This window comes from Synchiropus splendidus, chromosome 11 (genome assembly GCF_027744825.2).
Source record: "Synchiropus splendidus isolate RoL2022-P1 chromosome 11, RoL_Sspl_1.0, whole genome shotgun sequence".
NCBI lineage: Eukaryota > Metazoa > Chordata > Actinopteri > Syngnathiformes > Callionymidae > Synchiropus > Synchiropus splendidus.
In genome coordinates this window covers 14,531,980-14,558,812 of record NC_071344.1, presented here as the reverse complement: position 1 = coordinate 14,558,812, position 26,833 = coordinate 14,531,980, and the positions used below count along the sequence as shown (strand labels likewise).

Sequence of the window (26,833 nt, the reverse complement as noted above, 5' to 3'; positions counted from 1 at the left end):
TTAAATCCCTGTATTGTGATGACCCGGAGAAGTGAGAACCGGCACGACATACGGACTGCACTTCAGTTATTGATGCTCCTTGAGTCCCAAGCTTTGTTTCATCGTGCATATCAAGAATAGAACATTCACTGCAGAGATACTTGCAGGACATCAGTGATCATGGGAAACAGACTGAGCTGAGTTAACTCGCACACATTTCGATTCTATTCTGAATGTAACTAAAAGGAAGATTTAATCTACACGAGCGGCCAGCAGTGTTTACAATGTAGTGCTTTAAGCATTTTCTTGAGCCTCTTCAGAGCCTCTGAGTTGATTCTGTGGAATGAAGTTGTGTTGGGTTGTTGGCCACTCTGCTGCTGGGAACATTTAACGTAAAGTTAGAGTAAAAACATGCCCCAAATGTGTGATTAACTTGACATTAATCGCGAGTTAACTGAGATGAAAAAATCAGAGACGGATCGAAGAACATGTTGCATTGTACAGTCCAGATGAGTGCTGTCCATCAGTCATGGCCTGTGGTCATTCACAATCCATGCTTTGTTCAGTTGAATAACAAACTGGTCCATGGGAGACAGAGTCTTTAGTTTTATTATCTGAACCATTAAGTGGCTGCAGTGATGCCACTCACTGCTGCGAACAAATAATAATAGGGTTTTTCCTTGGTTATTCACATGCACTACCACTGACAGCTCTAGTCAAAATGAACAGTCACATTTTTGTATATTTTATTTTTATCACAGACGATTGAGCACGGTATAATATTCAGAGCAGGATGGCTGTGTAGTCCTCAACATGCCTGATCAAGGTAAGCGCTGTCATTGAATTCCACTGCTTCTCCAGTCATGCAAAGTGCTCTCAAGCCTCATAATCTGACCTTTCCTATTTTCTCAGCCAGGGTAGCTCAGCAATATTATATATCATATAGCCCATATTTCGGTAACTAATCTTGGGAAAATGTATGCGCAGAGGCAGCCCCAAAAATGTCACCAAAAATTGGCGATAAATAATTCAGTCATTACGAGACGGTGTGACAAGCCAGAGCAGCTGGGTCTGGGTCAAGGCGGAAGAGAATTAAAACCAAGGCGTGCGAATCAGAGGAACATGGAATGAGGCTTAGGATTCATCTGTGAGCAGCGTTGGCTGTGTGGCGTAGTCGATGCAGCGACAGGTCTCTGCATAGCAAAATGGCACTCAGCATGTTCACTTGTGACTTTGCATTCATTGTGAGGAAGACTCCAAAGTCTGGGCCGATCTCAGAAATCATAAAGCACTTGACGCTCCATTCTCCTCCCGCACATTAATTATTCGAGTGCTTTGCTCCAGGGAATCCACACGTTTGCATGCTCTCGCATTTTTTTTGTGACACGCATTGGGCAGTTTTACATTGAGCTTCCAGCGAGGCAGGGCAGGGGAAACATTCGAAGCTTGAGCGTGGCTAAGACGCAGTAATAGGTTTCGGAAGAGTTTGCTCAAAGCATTTTCATTTAACTGTATTTGGTGCAGCTCTGCCAGCCGTCCAACGGGTCATATTGGCTTATGATGCTCCGGAACCGTGAGTAAATATAAGCTTGTGTATTAGATTTGGGGCCCAGGATGAAATCAGATTTCTGTGAACTCAATGAGAGCGATGGCTTGCTGATACACAACCTCCACAGCCCCATCAAATATACATGAGGCTCAGCAGACGATGATATTGCCGCGCCACCGTTATTTCCAACACATTCCTGCTCTGCCGTCAGGAGTTCCACAGAAACATTGACATTTACTCTGATATTTACCAAATGAAAAGAGCATTCGGTGCCATTGTTGATATTTACATTCAAGAGCCTCGTTGGTCACTGTCCGATCTCCTGCGGAAACCGTTCGGGGACTGAATATTCCAATCACGATGACTGGGATGATACTGAAAAGTGACAGTTAATTTCACTCAGCACTCGGGCTGATCACGGAGTGATAATGTTGCAAACCACAATGGACAAGTCATTAGCATCCATTGCGCCGCTGTAATCTAAAAAAAAAGAAAGAATGTCATTCCAAAGTGGAGCAGCAGACATCTTTCGATGTTTATTTAAAAAAATAGTGGGTTTATGAGCGTGATGAATGTGCACATTAGCGTTAGCATAGTGCTGCTCCATGGTTAAATATTGACAGTGATGCTCAATCAAATTGCATTTTCATTGATTTTACTGCAACATCATTTCTGTCTTTCACCTTGCTACAGTCTTAAAACACCAGTCTCACGGCATTTAAAAGGCTGGCAAATATCATCAGCAGCATCTAAAGTTAGAAGCAAAATTCACAAGGATCACTGCGAAAATGCCTATGGCTGAAAACCTCCACCACACAGATGGAAAAACTTCCACAGTGATATCAGAGCAAGTCATGCCACTTGACACTCTCATCCTTATTTCACCCTAACGTTGGTCAAATCCCACTTTTTAAAGCATCTGTCTGAACACTGTAGAAACTAGTTATTTAAACATTCCATTCACATTCAAAAAACAAAGCAAATACAGTGGTACCTCGGTTCTCGACCACAATCTGTTCTAGACGGCCGTTCGAAATCTGAATTGATTCTTCCCATTACAATGAATGGAAAAAGAAATAATGCGTTCCAAGCCCTAAAACAGGCTTTTGTAGGAGTGAATGTAGAGTGTCTGCTGCAGGTGCGCTGTTCCTCTATGTGTGTGGCCGCTGCATGTGGGAGGGGTTGCCGAGTGAGTGACGTCTCTCCAGAAGTGAAGAGGTGCCCGGTGCGTGTCCAGCTCTGAATGTGCGCTTCTGTGCAGTTTGGCTGTGACAAAGTCATAAACCAAGTCACGCTCTGTCCCAGACTCGCCTCATCCCTGTCCCAGCTCCAGCCCACAACAGGACATCAAACCCTGGAGTGATCGCTCCAGCCTCGGAGGTGTGGAGAGCGAGCATCTCCCCTGTGACCCTCTACCACGGTCCAGTGAGGAGACAGGAAAGGTTTTACACCTCAATATGAAGAAAAAACAGTCAGTAAATGTAGCTGACAGGACAGGTCTGCATACAGAGGCTGCGTTATACACAATAACAAAGCGCATCGTGGGTCAGCTGATAACGTTATGTTTTTTCTGGCTTTTTTCCGAGGCGTTCGAGTTCTGGATTTTCGTTCGAAATTGGAAGCAAAAAAATCTGAAATTTTTGTTAGAACTCTGATTTGTTCGAAGTCCGGGACGTTCGAAAACCGAGGTTCCACTGTACAATTAAACAGGACACAATAACATAATAAAACCAATATAATAATGTAAAGACTATCAGTGCACGCAGATTGAGTCACAGGAAATGACCTCATGCCTGTTAGCTTGGAGGCTAATGCTACGAACCAAAAGAGACGGCTGATAATCGAGACTGACCTGAAACTTTCCACAGTCATTAACCGTGAACTGTATAATCGCCCAGTCCCACTACAGCGCTTCAGTGGGACCCAAAACACATTCAAAACAAAGCACAACTGCAGATTTTTGAATTTCACTCATTCAAAAAGTGGATTTGACAGCTCCCAGCTCGAACTGTCTCCACTCCAGACCTGAACTCTCTTTCACCTTGTGTTTGTTGATGAAATATGTTTTACATTGTTGTGTGTATCACAGAATGTATTGGCTCCCCAGAAATGTCAACGCGCTATTGTGCAACAAAATGAGCTGCAAGTTCACTGAATTGTCACATTCCTATTACCAGTGTTGTGACAACTTGTCAGCTCATCCTCGGGAACCACCTTCTCTGACCCCCGAAGAAAGAAATTTACATGACGTGGTTAATCCTCTCTCTTGCTCCCAGTCTGTGTGTGTGTGTGTGTGTATGTCTCGCAACATTTTCACAGATGAGAGTCGCTTTATTTGTTTCAGCCTTTGGTCTTCCTGTCAAGCTCCGGAAAGGCCAAATGTGTAGCCATGGACGTTTTCCTCAGCAGCTCAATACTCCAGCTGCTACTGCAAGCACTGCTGATGCGTCACTGGCTGATAGTGAGAGCTGAGCTACGAGGAGGATCAGTGCCCGGGTTGTTTGTGTGAGCGCGCTCTCTGGACTCCAGCGTGTGGTAATGCTTGAGTTGTTGTGTGCGCCCAATGGGCCACAGCAAAACATTCGTCTGAGGTTAAAATGCCTGGCGAAAACAGCTGTGAACGGAAAGTGTAAATGCATTTGGAGGATGCTGAAGATAGTGGGAGGAAGTCAGGAAGAAAATACGACTGCGGCATGAGAAGTCTATTCTGGCTTTTCTTCAGGTAACATGCCATCGCTACACGCTGTCCTCTCCTGTGTCTTCCGCTCTTGTTGCACATGCCAGTGGGCACACAGCTGCAGCCACTGCGCGCGTGTACATGCACACCGCAGCTTGATGTGTGTGTGCGAGTATTGGTGAGCATGTGGGTGAAGTAGAACGCTTGGGGAGCTGGGGTGGAGGGGGGTTTACACTGGCCAACCTTTTGCTATGGCAAACCCCAGAGGGCAGCGGGGCAGTGTGTGTTGGATGCTCGTGCAGGCCTGTTCTGAAGCACGACTTCCGTGTGAGGGCGGTTACGTGTGTATCGCTGGGAGTAATCGTCAGGAAGCAGCACGCGGCGATGCTCCACTTCAATGCCACAACTCAACATGCTCAACAGCCGGCAACATGTCACAACACTTGACACATATCTCACCCTCATGGAAAGTGAGCTGGAAAAAGTCAGCCGCCGTCTGCTTCCATAAACATGAGGCGCCACCGTCAAAATACAGACTTTCACCTTCTCATTCTCTCAGTGTCACGTCTGGTGTCGAGTCTGTAAAACCTCAGCGCCGACGAGAGAAGCAGTGACGGGCATTCGCTGCCTCGACAGGGCGTCACATTTGGCCTGCCACGCCATTAAACATGCCGACTTGGTCGCAAAATCTGGTGACTTTCCAAATGCTTTTGGCTGTTTCCGTGAAAAGCCGCCATCTTTAACAAGCATGAGCTTCGGTTACAAGCCCCTCCCCATCACAGAACACAGTCACTCACTCAGTTAGCATCAAATGCAAATTCCAAAATGGCGTCACTTAGAGTAGCATGGCTACATACTCATCCAGTGTATGTCTCGCAACACAACTTTGTGTTTGTGATGAATGACATTGCACACCCACAACTTAAAGTCACGACCAAAACTCATACTTGAAACCCACAATTGTTTGCTCTTTTATACGCTCTAAGAGCTTAAATTGTTGCAGTCCATTATGGGACGGGTGGCTGAAGTGCAGGCAGGCCATTAATAATAGGGATTATTATATTTCCACTGGGCATGTTCCACAAGCCTTTGGCTTTTCTCTTAGTGAGACGCCAAGGCATCAATTCCCTCTGAAGGAGATGCTGGATGTAGCAGGGATGAGACGTCTATCGGCTACTGTCACCTTTGAGCGGAGCAATGGAAAGTGCTTGTAAAAAAAATGTCGCCTCACGTCTTCATCCATATGTAATACTTAATATAAACAATGTTAGATGTGGATGGTGCGGAGTGGGTGTTGACATGGAACTACACTTACGCTGACATTTACCTGCTGTAATAATCAGTTCCACGGAGATGAGATAAATGTTTGTTTATCTTATCCGACTCACAGCGCCTTTTGTACCGACAGAATTCCAATTACTTTTTAATTTACTTCCTTCTATCTACAGCAAATGAAAATGAGAGCAGAAAATAGAGCATCCAGAATAAATCCAGAAGTTACGCTCATCTGAAAGAAAGGACAAGTTTTCTCATCAGCAGGAGTTTGTTGCACATTGTTACTGTAAACAAACCTACTTGAGCACCAGAGGCCTGAACTGTCCCGTCTCATCCCCACGCGCACACCTCCTCCTTTTTTCCAGTAATTATGTTTGTATTATTATATTGTACTGTTGCATGTTTGTGCTCTCTCATCCAGGATGTGAAGGGTTGTCTTATTGTTGAGACTTGTTAAAGGACAAGAACATCCCACTAAGTTTCAGCCGTGATACCGTGCTTTCATTTTTTCAGTAATGGAGTGTGGCACACTTAAAAGATTGGTTGGTATCAACATTTTTTTATATTTTTATTTTTATTAAGTCACGTCAATAAAGTTTCCAAAATGGCCACCGTGTTCGAAATGCTCCATAATGAAGAAGAATGGAATGAGTTATCGCAACAAATCTGTATTAGTTAGAAGGTGCTGGTGAAACAGCCTGTACAGGTTCCAGTTTAGAGCAAATAAGAGTTGTTTTTTGTTTATGCTGCTGCGCGATCAACAGACAGCAAAAGAAAAAAATGTGTTAATATATAAATCTGTGGATCAAGATGGTAATTCAGATCATTTTCACAAGTTAATCATCTGTTCCATGTCCATTCATCAACACATCCCAGTGAAATCTGAAAAAGTTTTTTTAATATAAAATAAAAATGTGTAATAAATAAATAAATAAAATGTACAGATTAAAAGCCCATTTATGCTCCCATTACGTAACAAAATGTACCCGTGAGTTTCAAACATTACCGTCACTGATCACATGCTTCCATGTGTTCTTTATGTTGGTGTTGCTGTTCACCAATATATCCACCAGGGGGAGCAGCTCAGTGTCAGTCTTGATCATGCTGCTCTTTCACAAAAGAGGCTTTTGTGATTTTTGTGAGATATAAAATAAAAACAATAAACCGCACGTGTCAGCCAATCATGTTGTTCCGCAGACTACAGACATAAACTTCGGAAACGATTCGATGACAAACATCGTATTTTGTGGAAATAAATGCTGCGCATGTGGTAGAAATTGCCTTGAAATCCTTTATTTCAATTTCCTCTGGCTAATTAAAACATAAAAAAAAAGATATCGTATATACCGGATGTGACGTCATCACTCCACGGCAGGTAGGACACATGATATAAATATATAAATCAATATATCGCCACTGGAGGACGGAGATTTTCCACCATTATCTTCTTCTTCTTCTTCTTCTTCTTCTTGTCTCAATAGAGCTACGTATCAGGTAGCGACAGCAACAATGCCCACCATGCTTTTTGGTAGTACTGCTCAGTTTGGTCCGTATCCGTAAGCTTTTTGGAAATGTGCAGGAATATGGAGGGAATGAAGGCAGAGCACGGACAGAAGGATCCAGATCCGTATATAACAGCATAAATGGGTCTCAATGTGCCAATACAAATGAAAATATATGCAAATATTCACATATCCCATTTTAATTGAGGTATTTATGATATAAGGAAAAATAGGAGTAAAAAGGTGGGTTGTTTTGCTATTTGCCTGAAGCAGGATTAGCCAAGGGGATTGGTCTGATCCAGAATCCACCTCCTTTATTCATGAGCCACTTCTGACAGGCCTGCTCCTCCACATTTCTCTTTTTCTGCTAATTGCCCCGGAACACTAGCTGCGTACTGTGGCAGAAAACATACAACAAAAATAGCAAGACGGGAGGATGACTTTTTCTGCGGTCACGTCTCCGTCCTGTGGGACTCTGTCATCCTGGTGTCTATCAGCCGTGTTTACCAGGAGGACGCAGGTAACGAACCACTCCCAGTTTGTCCCGGGAGCGGGGGTCAGAGATCAGGTAAGAACGGCGAGCTAGTTGATCCGCAGAGATAGCAGTTATTCCATGCAGCTCTTTAATAGAGACCGCAGGGAGAGGCGGCTCGCCAGCGTCCGGCGAGGTTGTAGAAGTGCGGCGCTGTTTCACCATCATGTCTCCCTCCTCTTTTCTAATGAGCCTTCCATTAGCAGCAGGGGATGGATCTAGGCTGTGAGACATACGGAGAAGGCTGGCTAACAATGCAAGCCGCTTGCTAAACAGCTGTTTTCACTTCACTGCCACCTCCCATCCTCAGTTAATGAAGCCCTCACCGATGAGCAGGAGTCTCGGGACATGCTGGAGAACAGGCACGGATAACTAGAGAAGGAAATCTCAGTCACTCACAGGCCTGATGAGAAAAAATTGAGGAGGAGAGCTTCACTGAGAGGACAAGGATGTGTCCAATTAGAGAATGGCTCAAAGGGGAACCCTAAGAATAGCACATCATGCCAGAGAAGACGGTTTTACGAGTTCTGACTTCTGGAGAGTAAATACATCCTGAGTTGCTTTTTGAAGCAAAAAAAAAAAAAAACAGCGTGGCAATAATATTTGTATGCATCTGGTGCACTGTCATTACTCGTGGGCTCCCATAACGCACTGCAACAGTTGACACTCTCCAAACCAAATTTTTATCTGGCCACTTTCCAAAACTCTACAGATCCCCTCACGTGTTTATTAAGTTTTGGTCCCGTCTCTGATCGACTTCCAATAATCAGCACCCTTAGGTTTAAGTCTACAGACTCCTCGTACTTCTCCTTGGCAGTGATCATGGACTCATGTCATCCCATGAGGTGGAATTACTGCTGAGGATTCATGCTCTCTATTGTAGCAATATTCTAAAACACCAGCCAGCATTAGCACTACAGCGAAAAAAAGACTTTTTTTATGGTGAACCCTTAAGTCAGTCAAACGGTTGATGTCTGACAAACTCCCTGGTTGACTTCCACCGTCATTCTGCAGACGTTTGTCTTTCTGTATTTTGTTTTGCAGTCAAATCCCTGTCAATTCCGAGGAGAGCTTTGAATGAAGGATTGTTCTGAAGGAGGGAAGCGTCCCAGCTTGGCACAGGCTGCTGCCACTCACACCGTCTTCACTCACACAATTTCCAGGTGTGATTGAAGGAGAAGACTTTTTTCTTTCAACGGTGCTTCTATAAGTGATTTGAATGTCCAACTGCTCAACAAAAACCACTTCAGCGGGGGGAAAAAAAAAATTAAAAATGGAAAGAAGCTGTGTGTGGTGGAGTCGAATGGAGAGTTCTGTACAGCTTGTCTTCCTTCACGACACTGGATTCACCTCATTACTTCCCTTTGTCGGCAACCACGCAGGCCTTCCCACAGCTGCCTGGCGAAACAAACCCCCAGCTGGTGCGCGTACTGACTTTAAAGGAAATGTTTTCTCTCTGGATTCTTGAGGGATCCAAATTACACAAATGAACGGAACAAAAGACGTGGGCAACTAAAACACATCACCATGCCACAGCTGATACAGGCAGATAATCGTTGCTGTGTTAGCACATTCATTTGCATTTGTGTTACAGCGTAGTGACTGTGCTGTTCCTATCGTGAGTCTACTGTGCTTGTCCATCTACTTTATTCATGAATAAATATATGTCACTGACTTAAAATAATAACAAAATGGTGCCTACACAAAATGCCATGCTGCTTTTGAATCTCAGAAGTCCTGACATCAGGCAAACTCGCTAAGGATCATGGGATTGATGACAAACCGCACTGTGTGTTTAGCACCAACGATGGACCACATGTAGTGCCATTTTGAAAGACCATTTGCATTTCTTCTTTCCTGGGACTGTACTACGAAAGACCTGTGGCTTAGTTTTCAAGATGGCGGCTACATTTCACAGAGGACACCTTCAATGCCATGAGCCTCCACATTGCAGGTTTTGTGAAGAACCACTCATGCTCAGTCAAGGAGCTGGAGGTCCCCATTAGAATCCAAATGTTGGACTTTGCAGGAGGTGCCTCAGCAAAACACACACCTTATAAATACACCTCTCCACCTTTGCTGCCCTCAACAAGAACGAGGACAAACATCTAGATACATAAACAGTTATGGGGCGACGCAGACCCGTCGTCCCGTTGCCAGGACGACACGTGGGTCAGTTTCTAACAAACGACCAGGCTTGTTGAACTAGAGCGGAGTCATGGCCACCAGGCAGCGTCCATTTGTGTCTTTCAAGCCTTTCACACGGAGCAAGGCGGCCATCTTGTAAACGTTAGTTATATATAACTTTGAAAACACAAACATTCCCCATGTTTTGTTTTGCGGTGAAGCAACTGTGTGTAGTGTACATAAAAAAAAATAAAAATTGATGGCCCCAACATGTTCGTCTTCTCATACTATAGTTGAATGTTTAGTCAAGTAAATTGGCTGCCCCGCAGAGGAACGGTTGGACCTAGTGCTGGGGGTGTCGCTGCATTACTCTCTCACTGCTGGGATGATAACTAACATGACAGGGATTCACACACAAACCAAAAAGAGCTGTGAGACAAAACTAAACGGGCAATATTTTACAGTAGGATTCCATTGGGTGAGTCACACTCTTTTAGTCTTGAATGGGATCCATAGCTTATGTTACTTCTCTGAGCTTCAGATCTATTACAGCCTCACGGGCCTGAGAGCTAAAGATTTAGTCTTTTTGTCAGGTTGCACAATGTTGGCCCTTTATAGTGGAGGTTTCTGCTTGTCAGCATGTTTGCTGAACTTCCTCTCACTGGGGATTTTATTGTGCTCAGACTATGCAAATTTCACAGCTAAGGCTAATACATTTGCGCTGTTCTAAATTGAACGTCTGTGGTCGCCTGCACACACACACACACACACACACACACACACACACACACACACACACACACACACACACACAAAGCATTGACAGTATTTATTTTATAATTAATAAGTCAAAACTTAAGCTGACACTCGAAGCAAATCTCCATTCTAAAACACTTTGTTTTACCGCGTTCAGACTTTATATTTGTCCTCAAAAAAGACGGACAAATCCCCCGACAATGTAACTGTCTGAAGAGATTTATTCCTCCACATTAGGAAAAGGCAACAATCGCACACTAAGTGAAAAAGAGAACAAATCCCAGCAGCTTATTCCTGCACAGCTGCGTAATTGGACTGATGTTTTGTCACATGTAACTATTCCGCTCACATTTTGGAAATCTATTTTACGCTCAATAATTTATTCCGTCTCGTAGCTGTGACTTTCAGACTCCAAGTGATAGATAGAAAACTCGGACGTAAAGTAAAGTGCCGAGTCAGCAGCTGAAGAAGGTAAAATGGAAACAGCAGAGAAACGTGCAGCCTGGAGAACACACCAAAGGACTGTCGAGGCTGGAAACACCATTTCGTACGGCGTGCCATAGCATAGAGCAAAGGGCTGATGTTATCTGAAACACTCCATTACACAGGGAAGGGTATTAGATCAGAGAATCCGAGGAAATATTCATGTGTTTCAAAAGTGCAGATGCTGGCACTGGCGTGAAGAAAGTGGAAAAGTATTTTGGATTATGTCATGTTTTCGTTGAAAAGGAGGGTTTTTCACAGGGGTTATCAATTGAATACGTTGAGAGGATTTTCATTCATGAAAACTGCATGGAAATCAATAGTGCTCTTCCAAACATTTCCCTCTAAATGTCACGGTGGAAGGATGAGACAAAGTCACGTACTGCGAAGAGCACGCTGCAGTGACCTCTGCTCAACAATGAAACCGCCTCCCTTCACTTGACCAGTGCCACATATCAAATATCTGAAACACATTTTTCATGCTAAATATAAACCTTTCAAACTCAATGAGAAAAGTGTGGTATCATGAACTAGTACCACCACGACACGAGAGGGAAACAAGGTGATCTCCACATAACCATGAATCACCAGTCTGTCTTTGACAAGACAGGGATCATGCAGTGGCGGCGGCTGTCACAGAGGGTTGAACAGCGTCCGCCATGAGGAAAACACTGTTTTCACTCAGTCAAACACAATTGTGCCACATTAACAAGTAGCTTATATGAATTGTCATGAACAAATTGCACTTGTTTTCAGATTTGACGGACGTAACGTTACCTTTTGCAATGCAAATATTAGTGGGTTAACGATGCTGAATAATTGTGTGGCATATACCAGTTGCGTGTGACTTAGCAAATATTTTAACTATAACTGGATTCTGAGCAGATATTTGTACTAAACTTATCTCCTCATTCTAAGAGTTTTTTTTTTGTTGTTTTTTTTTAATGAAACTTGAAAAAACAAATGATGATGACAATGTTATTATTGTTATTGTTATTATTAGTAGTATTAGTTAGATTTTATATGGTCTTGTTATTGTTGTTGGATTGGTGGTGGTATTTACAAATGTCCTTAAGATTTTCCCCATTTAATTCTATTACTTATTAATAAAAATTTGACTTTATGAAAACACATAAATCACCAATTGAGATCAACTGTCCGTATCCATGGTGACAAACCGCGGCGTCACTTTAAGACGCTAGTCAGAGATATGATGTTGAGGAGCGGAAGGTTGGAGGTTCAGATTCGGAAAGTGCCAATTTACCGTCATGTAAGTCATATTTAAATTGTGCTTTTTAAAGTAACACATAATTTGACGCTACAGGTGAGAGGAGGAGAGGGAGGGGCCACAGGTCAGGGAGGGAGGAAAAGGCTCCAGCAAACAGGAGCACTTTTTATCACCTGCTTAGGCGCCACTAGAGGTCTCTGTGTGCTTGGTGTCCAATGATGCACCGTCTCTGCCTTCCACATCTCACCCAAAACCATATGGATAAAGGCTTTGCCAGAAAAGTTTTCCTAAGTATCGACCCTTTGAGAGGCATGAATTCCAAACGCTTTCCAATCCCAACACTGATATTGCAAACATACTTATGGGAAACAAACTTCAGCATTGACTCACTGCTAGTCTGAACAAAAAACCCCACCATGACTCTGCTGTTGGACAGTCTTTCCACAAATGCTCAAAACTCCCTCTTCCTCCTAAACCCATCTCTTGTAGAGTCATTGTGTCTCAGTCTCTGGTTACTGACCCGCCTGACCAAAGAGGACACGGCGAGCGAACGCTCCTCATGGTCGTCCAAAAGAGCCAGAGTTGAGGTAACTACACCACCGTTATCTATTCAGCAGGCAAACAAGCAAACATCACTTCTCCGAACGACACTCTCGGCTGGTTTGAATAGCAAGTGATTCACCGCACATGAAATGAGGACCAAAGGCAAAGTGCACTCTATATATAGACGTATTATATTCACATCGAGTGAGGTGGGAAAAAGTGAGAGGTGGCAGAAATTGGGCCAATCTGTGCCTAACAACAGAGACAAGCTGAAGATGGAAGGATGGAGAGAGAAGGTGCGAGAGGAAGAGGGAGGTCAGCAGAGATGTGGAGACGAGCGGAGGAGAGGAGAGGGTGAGCCGGGGTGTGTGGGGGATCCTGAGCCCTCTGTGCTCAGCTGTCAGAGCTTCCTCTGCAGGTGGGGCAGGAGGAGTGCCAAGTCCCTCTCTCCCACTCACACAGACACCCATGCATCCCTCTATAATGGATGCTTTACACCAGTGCCAGAGAGAGAAAGAGAGAAATGGTGAGAAGACAAACGGGAAACGTGGGGGAGGGTGGAGAGTCCAAAGAGGAACAGGCAAAGGAACTGAATAAAATGGCAGCGCATTCAGGCCGCTGGAAAGTGAATTCGGAAGATCGGTGGACAGACCACAACCTCATCAAGTCATTAAAACCAATCACGACAGGAAACAGAGCAGACAGCCCAGGGGCAAAACAATAAAGACTGCGCAGGAAAGACCCTTCAACTGTCACAACCAGCCAGTCTCCACAGCGATGTATCAGGAGGGATTCATTCAGCAGGACTAGTGATTTGCCCGAGTCGTCACCAGGAGCCGCAGGTCATCGCCACATGACATATGGTGGAGCCACCTCATTCATCAGGTACGATTAGATTTCCAAACGCAATCTCAGAGATTCATCACCAGATGGGACTTATTATATTGTCTGGGAGAATATCGCCGAGACAGACAGTCCGCCACATGTCGCTCAAGCTGCCATTCGCAGGACTGGCAATGGCATCCTACAGGTGAAGGACCTGGTACGATGTGATCAGCCTGGGTTCTGTCCTGCGCCCCGCCTCACTGAAATAACTCTCCATGGGTTGAGATAAACGTGGGAGACATTTGGAGCAGTTTAATGTCAATAAATATCTTAAATATCTATAAATATATTGGGTTCCACATAGACAAGAAACTGGACTGTGCTCGGCACGCTGAGGCCCTTTACAATAAAGGACTGAGTCGTCTCTACTTCTTGAGGTTCATCAACATCTGCAGGACAAAGCTGAGGATAACAGATTCAACAGACTCATCCGCAAAGCTGGTGATGTGGTGGGGGTGAAACTGGACTCCTTGGATGCTCCTGAAACTAAGGAGCATCCTGGACAACATCAGCCACCCCCCCACAGGAGGCATTTTGAAGCAATTCTACGGCGCAGACAGCACCACTGCACCTGCGGCTCAGAGAGCGCTGCGGCTAGTGGATGGACATCTGTTCCATTCCTTCTTCAGTTTAGTGGGCGGGGTTAATATGCCGCTGTGCCCCATAGTAAAGGATTTAACGTACTTCTGAAAAACACTTGTGGTAGATAAAGTTTCTATAGAAATTAAACTTGATGGCTTAATAATAATAGCCTTGCACCAAACAACATTTTCACTCAGATCACTGTTAAAACAAAGACATGAGACGCTCAAAGACAATATCATTCTCATTTAAAATGCTGCTAACAGACACAACAGACACCGGAGGAGTGTGTATGTGTGAGAAGGCTAATGATGCTGCGCAGCAGGGTTGTCAAACTCAATCACGGAAGGGGCTAAATTTGAAACACAGTCCAAGTCACGGGCCGAACAAAATCTATATCAATTGAGCTGGCACTCCCTTCACAGGAAATAGGATTCCACACAGAATGCCATATCAGTCTCCTTTTGAATTATCGAAGGCTTACGACGTGCTGTGTTAAAATAAATACATAGATTCTTCACAACTGAGAGACAGGTGTTTCCACCCATGCGCTTTAAGGAGTTTGAGGCGAGAATGAAGAATGTAAGAATGAATGGCCTCCCATTTGAACCAGCCATTCACCACAGGTCTCACTAAACACGACGATATGCCTCCAAATAAAGGAAGAACGGCATAATGAACTCAGCATCTCATTGTTTTGGACTGAACCGTGCCGCTCACAATACTTGGTGGAGCACAAAGAAGCGCTCACACGTAAATACAAGCATTCCTGTAACACAGAGACCTTGTCAGCGTGGTTTCATTATCACTCTTGTCATTGGGGGTGGGAGAATACAGCACCTGACAAGACGCGCCCCATTCTTTGATCTGACTTCAGCCCTTTTCACACCCTGAGATGCAAAGACACTCTGCAGCAAACAAGCAAATCTAGCCACGAAACGGCACGATCGGCAGGCGAGCTTTGTGCCTCTGGGTCGGTGAGAGCTTTTGACAGATCTGAAATTGAGTGTATCCAACTTTGACATTGTGACTCTTTAGAATGAAGCGCCATGCATTTGCACAACAATGATAGCGGCACTGCACATGAAAAAACGCAGATGGATATTCACCCCGCTCTTCCCTGGCTCTCCAATTTCAATCCCGGGTCTGGAGAGGTGTTTATGCTTCACAGGCAACAGATAGCCGCGCTATTACACTTGCAACCCCAGAAATGAAGTCGAAATCCAGCATGGTTCACACCTGCCGATGGAGACCGGCACGGTGGGGAGATCTATGGGCCTTGGGCCACTGCACCAGGAGAACATCCCATGGGTCTCGTTGGAGAGAGGAAACCCACACATGCTATTCTCAAAGGTCAAAGCCAGAACATTACCATTAAAAGCAGTGATGTAGCGCAACTCTCACACACTCCGCTCCTGCTTGTTGGCCTTGTTTCTCCTACCTGTACAAAGTAATATGAGACGCTGAATTTTCACTGAGTTGCCCTCATAGTATCATGGCACCATCAATAAATCAAAACTAGAAAAGCGCCACCGAGGTGATCTTTTCTCGTAGCCACACAAGCTAACAGGTCAGCAATAGCCCCAATATATACACTCAAACAGTTAACCGTGTTCACGTTGCCTTGTCACATGACATCAAGTAGTACGGGTTACATGTGGAGAGTTGCCCGACTGAGACAATAGCTCCGACTATGTCATGTTCTCCCAGGTTACATGCACTGTAGAGACAGTTGGATTACTGAGTAAAGCACCTGCGGGACGACGGTTGGCGCCGGAGCTCTTCAGTCCTGCAGGTTGACCAATAGCTATTATATTGTATGCCGTACATGGCGACCGTGCTATTAACTAGATCAACTTATCGGTCAGAATCGGGGCTTCGGAGCAATGGTTGACCGTCCAGTCGCCATATTCAACTCCATATCTTCTGCAGATGTCTGGATTAAACACTGCACTACAAGAATGATAGATGCTCAGTAATGGAGTAGAGCACAGAGTTGTGCGTTTGATCATCGCAGTGAGTCCCGACCCACTTAGCAACCATGCTAGCTGCTAGCGTGGTGGTAATGTCATCTCCTTAAACCAACGAATCACGTCCTCTTGTCTTCTTGTGAGACCAAATGTCCAAAACGCCCTGCCTGAACACGGCTGAAGGAAAATCTACAGATCAACATCGAGCAGCAAGTCCGAAAAACCCAGCTGTTATCAGGTTTGTCATGTGTTCACCGCAGACATGGGCTCTGACCGAGGAACACACACTGCATCAGGTTCCACACACCACTTCTCCATTGTATAGAAGGTTATTAAATTGTGATGCGTGTCGGAGTTTGTTTACTGCAGCTGGTGCAGCCGCACATCAGTCAGCTACTGGCTACACGCTAGCTTACCCCAGCTACTGGCTACATGCTAGCTTGATCAAGCTACTAGCTACATGCTAGCTTAGCCCAGCCACTGGCTACATGCTAGCTTAACCCAGCTACTGGCTACATGGTAGCTTAGCCCAGTCACTGGCTACATGCTAGCTTATCCCAGCTACTGGCTACATGGCTACTGCAGCTACTGGCAGTAGCTACTGCAGCTACTGCCAGTAGCTGCAGTAGCATGCAGCTACTGGCTGCATGCTAGCTTAGTCCAGCTAGTGGCTGCATGCTAGCTTAGTGTAGCTATTAACCACATTACCCAGGTCGTGGAGCCTGAGAAAGAGAAATTCCAGTATCTCTCCAGCAGCCGCACAAGGCTGTTCACATGCATTTTAAAAGTCCGAACTTGGCCGGAGTAATGTCATGCAAACATGCTCCATGTTTGTTAACTCTGTATAAGTACAAGTACAAATTTAAACCCACTTTAGTCGACACTACTATTGCCGTTGGGAATCTGCTCATTAGAAAGATGTGATCAGTAGTTCTTGTGCTCCGCAGGTGACTCAACAAAAAGGTGCATTATCCTCAACAAAAAACAAACAAAAAAAACATCCTAATGATAATTTGTTACAGCGAGATCCTGCAGCCATAAAAGAGATGATCTCTCATTGGGGAAGGGCTCTCATGAGGTGAGGGTAATAGATATTCTGTTGTGTAAATCATCGATAGAATCATGGTTCAAATCCTGCGTTAAGATCCAGCAGGTGCAGTATAATTGGCTTAATTCATTACAGACGAATGGCTTCGCAGTGTTGCTTTCACCGTTTAGCCTCTTCATGTTTGGGGCTTCACTCTTAAGAACCACATGGTTCTGTGCATCAAGAATGAAGCTGACAATTACTCAAAAGAAAACCTAGAATACGTCTGCTAACTTCGTAGTCTTTTAATTCAGATTCTGTGAAATGCACGTCCTGATAGTGACTCGAGGTATCAGAGGCACTTGTCTCCCTTGTATGTTCGCGTGACCCAAATCCCTGTTCAAAACTGCGGGCCAGTCATTTCTGCTGCTTCACAAAGAGACTAAAAGTGGGATTTCTTCTCCGAACGTTCATGTGGTTGTTCTGGGCTTGTCGTGAATCGGTTGGTTCCCAGCAAATCTGATAAGGATTGGTGTGTGTGTGTGTGTATGTGTGTGTGCGTTTTAATCTACAGCATGCTGAGATAAATGCATGAATGTTGCCCTCGCTGCTGAGAGGCATCTCCTATAAATATGAATCATCAATTATGAAATGAGACGGGAAACATTTGTAAGGAAAATTCTGCAGCGGATCCCACCATTGTGGGAGCATCTCGATGAGACATACTCGGTACAGTCCTTCCTTAAAAAGTGACTTGTCCAGCAACATGACTTGTCACAGCCAAAACAGCCATGATCAATGAGAACATTGATACTGCACTTGCCAGCCATCCTCACTCAGGTGGTCCAATATAGTGACATTGGGAAAGTGGACTTTCGCTTCCTACACTGACGACAAAAGCCGCCTTCAGTGTCGCATGTTGACACGTACACATTTCAATTAACACATGAATTAAATTGCAATTGACACGTTGTCACATGTAGAATGAATGGAGCGCATCCCCATTGCTTACCTAACCCCTGTGTTTGGCCTCCTTTGTTGTCAGTATAGGAAGCAAAATGTATATATTTGGCGATGGGAGTGAGGAGGGAGCCATAGGACAGACAACAGGCAACCTTTGTAAGTGCAGGAGTTCCTGCTCCACTGATCACACTGATGCACAAGACACGTGGCAGCTAGGATGATAACAACAACAACAAACATGGAGGAATCCCTGAACAAAGGCAAACATCCCTGAACAAAAGCAAACAAAAGCGTCCGTTTGCTTTTGTTCAGGGATGTTTTTCACTACACAATGGCCAGGGTTTCCACTACTCTGAATGTACTTGAAATTCTTGTGAAATTGAAATTCTTATACAAATATTTTCAAGACATGAAAAGAGCTTTAGTTTAAATAAGCTGATATAAAAAGTAGAGTATAGACACCATCGTGATTTATTGTGCTACTGTCACACTGATGCAAGATAAATAATATTTTAAGGTTTAAATGGGTCCATCATTTGATTCAGTAATATACCAAATTCATTCAAATTGAAAAATGTGGCTTCTTGTGGCAAATAGTCTTATACGATTAAACTGCAATTAACTGAAATTAATTAATCGCAAATACTCCAATTATTTAGATTATTTTTTTTAATCAAATCCCACCCCTACTTACAGCACATTCTCACTCTGATTTCCTGACGTGGTGAGTAGTGGGTCCCGTCCTGGGGTAAGGTTAGCCATGGGATGCTGCTGCTTTTGCTCTGTGTGCGATGACTTGTCTCTTGCTATACAAAGCGCTTAAAACCGTGACCGTGCTTTTTTGTCACAGTGACTTCAGAGCCACATAAGGAGCTATAAATACCAAGTGACAATACGGTGAGGTCGCGAGCCCCTGCTCACTTTCAATTTCTGCTCTTGGAATGTCACGCAAAACAGAAAAAGTCGTACTCAACTGACCGGCCGGGGTGCCGAATTGTGATGCGGAAGACCGGGGACGCAACAGTCTGAAAGATATGTGACCCGACAGATGACAGAATGGGATATACCGTCATCAAAAACTTCCAATCACCCTGAACATTAAATCATTTCAATAGTCTATGAAAAAGCCTGCATCGCTCTACTGGGGCTCCTTCAACGGATGGATACTGTTTTTGCTTATCCCGTCTGAGCCGCACAGTAAGAGATTTATGAAATGACTGGAGAAAGTTTGTGCTGCTGAGAGTGAACAGGTGTCCCCTCCACTCACACAGAGCAGAGCTCCTCCCAGGGCAGCCCTTCCCCCGGCAAAGAGCCACAGCGATTCATTAAAATTAAATTCCATGTGTATTTCCAAACCACTTTAGGCACCATCGATGGCTAGCGCTCCCACGAAGCCTGTCATACTTCAACACTGCAGATTGTTTTAGATGAATGCCTTAATCCTCGGGATGTAATGGGGAAAGGAGAATTGGATTAATGGACGGACTGACGTTATTTGCATGGAAATGTGATGACTAACATCACGGGTCATTACGGACAGAGGCTTTTTTTATTTGAGGGAGATTACTGTTTGTGGTGCGGGAGCTTATGTCCATATCATTAAATATTAAGCCTTTTATTGTAGTGCGTTACAGAATGAGTTTCGATGAGGGGCTTAATACTCACAATGCTAATTTCAATGTGGTAATTGTGCTGTGTAATTATTTGCCATCAGCCTGTATCAGCATCATTAGGCTCCTTTCATACCGGGCTGACTTGCCTCCTGTCGGTGGAGAGGAAATATGAGGTCAGCCAGACCGAAACAAGCGTCATGTCCGAGTTTTAATATTTACTGATGCTACTTCAGGACTATTTTGCTCGAATCCACTTTTACATTTGTGACAAACAGAAGATAAAGTCAAGTCTGAACAGGAACCATAGGGAAACATTTCATTGGGGACTGGCTTCTGTATTGGCTTTCTGGACCTGTATGTCTCCAGGACCCAGAGACGTGCAGGTGGGATCAGAGCCGACCCTCTCATCCTGGTCATGGACTGTTTGTTCCTCTTCCCTCTGGCAGGAGGCTACGGTCCATCCAGACCAGAACCTCCCGTCACAGGAACAGCTTCTTCCCCTCGGCCGTCAGACTGTTGAATTTGTGAACAGCCTTTATTTTATGTTATGTCAGCACTTTATTCCAGAAAACTTTCCTAGTTGGTGGGCTCCCCACTGACCATGGCAATAAGTTAAATTCTGATTCTGAAGAAGTAGCTCCAGGGACCCGTCCCCTGACTCCGGTCCACCCTGGGGCACCAGGAATCAGCAGCACTGAATGGACACGTCCTTGAATTGTGGAGTGTCCAACCAGAATGCAAGAGTGGTCGATCCAGCCTCTGACAAACTCAGTGCCAGAAATTGAAATGAATTAATCAATAATGAAAACATTCTTCATCGTTCAGGGCCAATCTTTGCCTCCAACTGCTCCTCAACACGACCACAGCAGTGAAGGTTGGCTGTATTTTGAAAAGCTCAACGCTGACGCCTGGTTCCACCAGTGGGCTGTGAACCAATGGAGCGCAGTGCTCCAGCGTCGTCCTGCCTTTTCGTTTGTTGCTTGAGGGTTGCAACTCCACCCTCAGGCCTTGAATGTTGACTACATCGTGTCTCTTTTTCGGACGCGTGGACTCATGCGACGGCTCTATTTTCAAAAACCATTGTTTAGAATCATCTTTGTTTGGATGTAGCTTACCCACTTTCTTTTAAGGTTGAGTTCGACAAGTCAGTTTGGACTGGAACCACCTTCCATAAATGTCAACTTTGAAGTCTTTTTAACTTGTAGTTAGCTTAGTGTAATTCAAAGTATCCCTCACATGTTCATGTGCTGGCAAACACTGATACTACTCACTGCAGTTTTCGTGCAGAACGTAAAATGTTTTTGTAAAATTTCTATCGTAACATGTGCCACGTCTGAACCATGGGGTCCCAAAGAGCTTTCCAATAATTTGAAGCCACCAGAAATGAGCAGATTTTTTTTCTGAGGGAAAAAATAATAGCAAAAACAGTGTGGACCAGTGCCAAGCAGCTCATATCCAACCACCATTGTTGGTATTATCGTCATTCCATCATTCCATCACAGATAGTTCAGTCAGTCAGTATGTGGCATCCGCTTCCCAAAAGTCACTGGCACAACACACTCACTAAAGGCTTCTCTCTCTGGCTCCAGAGGGGGGCGTATGAGTTCCACATTCCTGGTTCCAGATGATAGTTCGGAGCACCACCACATTTCCAGCTGACCTAAAGGGTTCGCATTTAAGGCCGAAAAAAAGAGTGGAGGAGCCAAAACAGACACCAAAATATTTCAGCCTCTGACATCATTGTGTTGCACGGTTGCGAATATCAGGCTGTTTCCCCTTTCATTAAGCACGAGGGTGAGAAAGTCACTCAGCAGAGATGTTCATAACTTCTTCAATCTGTCTGTTGCAGCAGCAAATGAATGGCTTCTTTTGAAATAGAACATCCAACAGCCTCTCCAGTCTCTGAGTTGCTCTTTGATTTCACAGAACGCAATCCGTTACTTAATCACTTACCATGCTCCGGTGTTTTTTTTTTTTTTTTTTTAACACCTAATGGATTTGGAACCCTTCAGCTGCAAATGAGCAGCGATCACACCAAGCTCTCGGTTCAACGTGTTCCAGCGTGGACATGACAAAGCTGTGCTTAGCATCACACCGCTGCGAGGAGTTTAGCATGCACGTTTATGCTCCTCAATAACCCAGAAGTCTTCATAAAAATAAGAGCTGACATTGGCATGAAGGATCCTCACACTAGCTGTCTTTAATGTCCACAATGTTCCATTAAAACGGGAGCACTTCCTCACAAGTGGAGCTTTTATCCTGATTGCTTACAGGAAGAGAGAGAGGGGGGATAGGAACTGATGACCTTCAGCGCCTTTCACGTGGCCCTTCCTCCCTGGATATTTGGACGAAGAAAGAATGTTGATGCAAAAATCTGTTTTCAGATTAACCGGATCTTTCGAGGGAGGACGAAGACATGTGCATGGAAGTGCTTCATATCATCATTGTTATGGGCCGATAGTGGGCCAAGCCATATCTGCATGTTCAATTAGTGCCAGAGAGATTTAGATAGAGCAAGGCGCTGTCTCATGAACCTTTTCAGCAGTCTGATGCCTGGGAAAAAGAGAGGCGGCTTCCCATCCTTGCCTCTCTGGGAAGACAAATGCTGAGCCACATTTAATCAGGCGGTCAAGATGACTCTCCCGCGGTGAGAGCCGCTGCGTCTAATGACCGCGCGGCTCGCACATGTGCAGCTCGCCACCAGACCGACCAGGAAGGAAGGGAAGCGCGGAGGCGCACACGCAGACAGATGGGTGCAGTGAAGAGGAGATTAGACGGAGGAGGCAGCGCATGGGCCGGACTGGAGAGTCCAGCCCTGGCCAGCCAGACCAGGGAGGCGTGTGATGGATGTGGCCGGCGACTGGATCCCTGGGCACGCCCACACGGAGACACCACCGGGGCCGGGCCAGGGGGGGCAGGCAATCAAAGGAAGGCCCCAGGGCCCGGATGATAGAGGAGGATCCACTTTATTAAATAGGCTTCAGGAGGTGCAGCGAGCATTTGAAGTAAGTTGTCACTCTGCCACCAACAGGCATGAAAGGAGTCTCTGTTCGACGGGAAGTCTATGCTCCGAAGGCAGCGATAACACACTGCGTACACTTAGAGTGGGAATACTGTCATTAAATACAGCGGCGCAGCGGGGAGCAGGAGAACAGTGTGTCAATGCTGATTTTCTCTTTTTTCTTTTCTTTACCTGGCCTTCATTTCTGCCACTGAACTGGAGTGATAGAACCCTTCCATGTGTAAAAACCAGTTAGTCAAGGTGCTCAAAAATATTGATACTTCGAAAGCTATCGATACTGAAACCTGGTGTCTGGGTACAAATACTAATTTGCTGTGGTATCGATATATCGGCGTGCGCAAGGTGCACACTCTGCAGGCAACGCAGCAGGCAGCCAGTGACACGTGGTGGATTCTGACAGGTTTGTAAAGCTCCTGCTCGTCATTAATACGACTGTATTACCGAAGATGGTCCGGCTGGTGGCCTGCATTGATGTTGGCGAAGTTGTTAGCAGTGACTCGTAGGCTGCTGCCGTTCAAGCTAGCTGCCTTTAGCTTGCTGCTAATTGAATGGTAGTTGTGATATCAGCCATTAGCATTTAGCTCACAAACGTAACTCAAACATGCTTCCTTTGATGTAAGATCCCGGCTGATTCAACGGTAATGCGATCCAAAGTCTCCTGAAACTTTGATAATTAATAGTTTATTATTATTAATAAATACAACAAAATATTGTTTATTTTGCATCAGTGTGACAATAGCACAATAAATCACGATGGTGTCTATACTCAAGTTTTTATATCACCTTATTTAAACTAAAGCTCTTTTAATGTCTTGAAAATATTTGTATAAGAATTTCATTGCTATAAGAATTTCAAGTACATTCAGAGTGGTGGAAACCCTGGCCATTGTGTAGCGAAAAACATCCCTGAACAAAAGCAAACTCTCTGCTTTTGTTTGCTTTTGTTCAGGGATTCCTCCATGTTTGTTGTTGTTGTTATCATCCTAGCTGCCACGTGTCTTGTGCATCAGTGTGATCAGTGGACCAGGGACTCCTGCACTTACAAAGGTTCCCTGTTGTCTGGAGAGCAAACTGTTACATTAAATTACATTAAAACGATTAAATGAATGATTCTTGAATATTGAGTTACATATTACTTAAAGTGATACTAAAAAAAATATTATTTAAATTGATTCCAATTTAGGATGGTTAAACACAACTTTTTTACTTCTGTCATCGATGGCGATACTGATGCTGATACGGATGCTGATACGGATGTGTGGTCGGAGCAGCTGAAGAGATACATTTGGAGCAGTTTTATCACCAGATATGAACCACGATGAGCTCAAATATCCACAATTACTGAATGCTATTTGAGAATATGTAGCAAATGACCATCAGATACAAATGATATATTATATTGATGATGAGAAATGAGGTGCGCAGTGGTAAGTTGGGCATGTCGGTCGTACAGGACACAGCACACGAAAGATACATTTCCGTCCATACGTGCTCCTGTGGGCTCTTACGCCGCCGGGAACCGCAGCCTTTGTTTCAAATCATGTTTTAGTGTTGTCTTGGCAACAACACCTGTTTTCACTTCAGCATGACCACCAGGAAGACGAGAAGAAAGAGCAGCACAGCAGAGGTGGTGAAAGCAGGTGCAAAAATCAGCCCACTTCACTCCCAAACTGTATGTAATTACCGCAGGCAGAGCTCGGAGAGGGACTGGGAGGAATCAGATCGCTATTGCTAACATTCACAGCAGGGTAGGGAGCCATAACTTTCAATTTCCTCCATTTCCTTAAGTTCCAACTGGCGCACTTTTTGGAAAGCCACCAGTGGGGCATACATTTCCATTCAGGGGGAAAACAGACTGGATAATATCCTATTTACGAGGAGGAAGAGGAGATGGTTTCAGTGGCAGCATAATAACATGGTACACAGAGCACGGCATTATGGAGCATGAATAAAAAGGCTCCTCGGCAAACCCAAATTCAGACGCAGTCATCATTCATTGGAGGAAATCAAAGCAATTAGTGACACTTTGGTGCAAATTGGAGAACACAACAGCACATTATGAATACTTTGCAGGGAAAGAGCCTGGAGAGGAGCAGATCAATGACTTACTTCAATGGCATAAAGAGAGGAAACGGCAATACAGGCTGCGGTGCATCAAAGTCCCATCCAAAATACATGTTTGTCATTGACAGAGAAACGTGAAAAGAGCCTGTTGACCCCCGCACGGTGCACATAGAAATGCAGCGTTAAGTCGACAAGCACTGCGAGTGCATGATAATACCATGTTAGGGATGCTGCAGTGTCTCGTGGGCACTGCAGGGTGCAGTCGCTGGTTGACATTCATGGATGAAGATTAAAGCTACAGATCATTCATATTAGCCAAAGCAGCTCCTGCAGGAACACACCTACAAGCACCGGGGCTCCAGTTTAATTCAGTGATGCACTGGAGGAGCAGTAGTATTAGTGTGAGCGATGTTTATTGCGTGTCTAGGTTAAGCGCACATACCGCGTTTAGCATTAAAGACATGGGCGACAACAGCACTAAATCATCATGAAGTAGTATTAAGCAAGCCTGCCGATAAACACCACTCTTTAAATAAGAAATATGTGCGTGCCATTTAGCATTAGTGTAGCGGCACTTGCAAATCTTCGTGTCAGACTATCCACAACAACATCTGGCAGACCTGTCTGTCCCCTAGCGTGGCTCCGTCACACTCTATTTTCAGGTAGCAGACGTGGGATTCCAGCGCGCGATTATTACTGTAGTGCGAGCGGAATCGGGGGAATTTTTGGTCGGCGAAGAAAAAGGAGTCGTCTTTATTATTCTTTCAAGCCAGCACAGCAGGACAACTCTTTTCTTATGTCTTATGTCATTGTCTAGCATATGAAGTTGATGTCTATGTCATGCATGTATTAAAACAACAATACGAAATTGCGCACCATCAAACTCAGCTGTTTCCTTTGTTCCGTCAGAAGACAAACACATTCCTGCAATGATCGCAAGAACATATCCACTATACTCAACAAACCTTTTATGAACAACAACCGTGCAACACAGCCAGTCGCTAGCAACATAAAGGGAGATATGAGAAACAAATCAAACATGAAACCCTGTATCCTGGTGAATAAACTCATATGTAAATGGAAAAATGACAGGCAAATATTATAATCCAAATGCAAACATTTTCAGAACATGCAACTGCAATTTAGATTTGTGACTATGGGATTATCCTAAACAAGAAGGGCTAATCCGATGTTTAATGTTTTCTAGCCAGAAGTCTGGGGCTGAAAACACATTCAGGCCACAGGGTTTAATATTCAGTTTGTAAAACGTGCCCTTCTCTCCAACTACAAGTCCCACATTGCACTGCAACAGTTGAAGAGTCTGAAATGGAATGAAAGCCCTGATGTAGTTACTACTTTCCACAAGCAGATGACACCTGTCACTTCAGTCTGAGCAACATTAGTGGGCATGTTTCTACTACAGTGATGAAGGAGAGTTAAGAAAAAGTGCTGTGTTGTTGCTCAGCCACCATCATCGTGGTAGCTTCAGAGATGGGTAGAGTATCTCCAGTGGATCAGACAAACATCAGTAAAACTTGTGTAGTTCACTTATGGCTGCCGCCTTGTGACGCCATAATATTCAAATGAGATGAGTGAGTGTACTCCCATCCCAAACTGTCTTTTGTTTCACAACACGCCTTCATCTCAAACCATTTTGAAGCGGGTGACTTTTGATAAATAATGAAAGTGCAACATCTTAGTGAAAAAAACCACGGGGTTTAAATCACAGGTGGATTCTCATTGAAGAATAGATGAAATCGTCTTTGCAGAATGATTCTGACTTTTTGTTGTGGCTCCTCTTTTGACCCCAGGTTACAGATGAAAATGGATTTCACCAGTAACCAGCAGCTTTTACCTTCAGAGTGGTGGGAGAGGGTCAAGAGGCTGACACAGGATGCTCCGATGCCAGAGCCAAACACAGTTATGCGATTCGAGTCTCCTCCAAAGAAGCCGATGTTCTCGCTGATCCACCTGAGCGCCTGGATCTGGTCGAGCAGACCGTAGTTCCCTTTAGCTGCCTGATCCCCAGTGCTGAGGAAGCCTGGAAAAGAAAGGA

The 26,833-nt window shown here is 44.6% G+C and overlaps 1 protein-coding gene across 2 annotated transcripts in view; it reads right to left on the bottom strand.

The window, feature by feature from the left end:
- Positions 1–26,833, bottom strand: part of nlgn3a (neuroligin 3a) — a 157,027-nt gene that overhangs the window by 32,356 nt on the left and 97,838 nt on the right. For both annotated transcript variants that reach the window (XM_053879501.1, XM_053879502.1), the window contains one exon: positions 26,633–26,818. In XM_053879501.1, the coding sequence (XP_053735476.1) occupies positions 26,633–26,818 (186 nt within the window). The remainder of the gene's footprint in view (positions 1–26,632; positions 26,819–26,833) is intronic.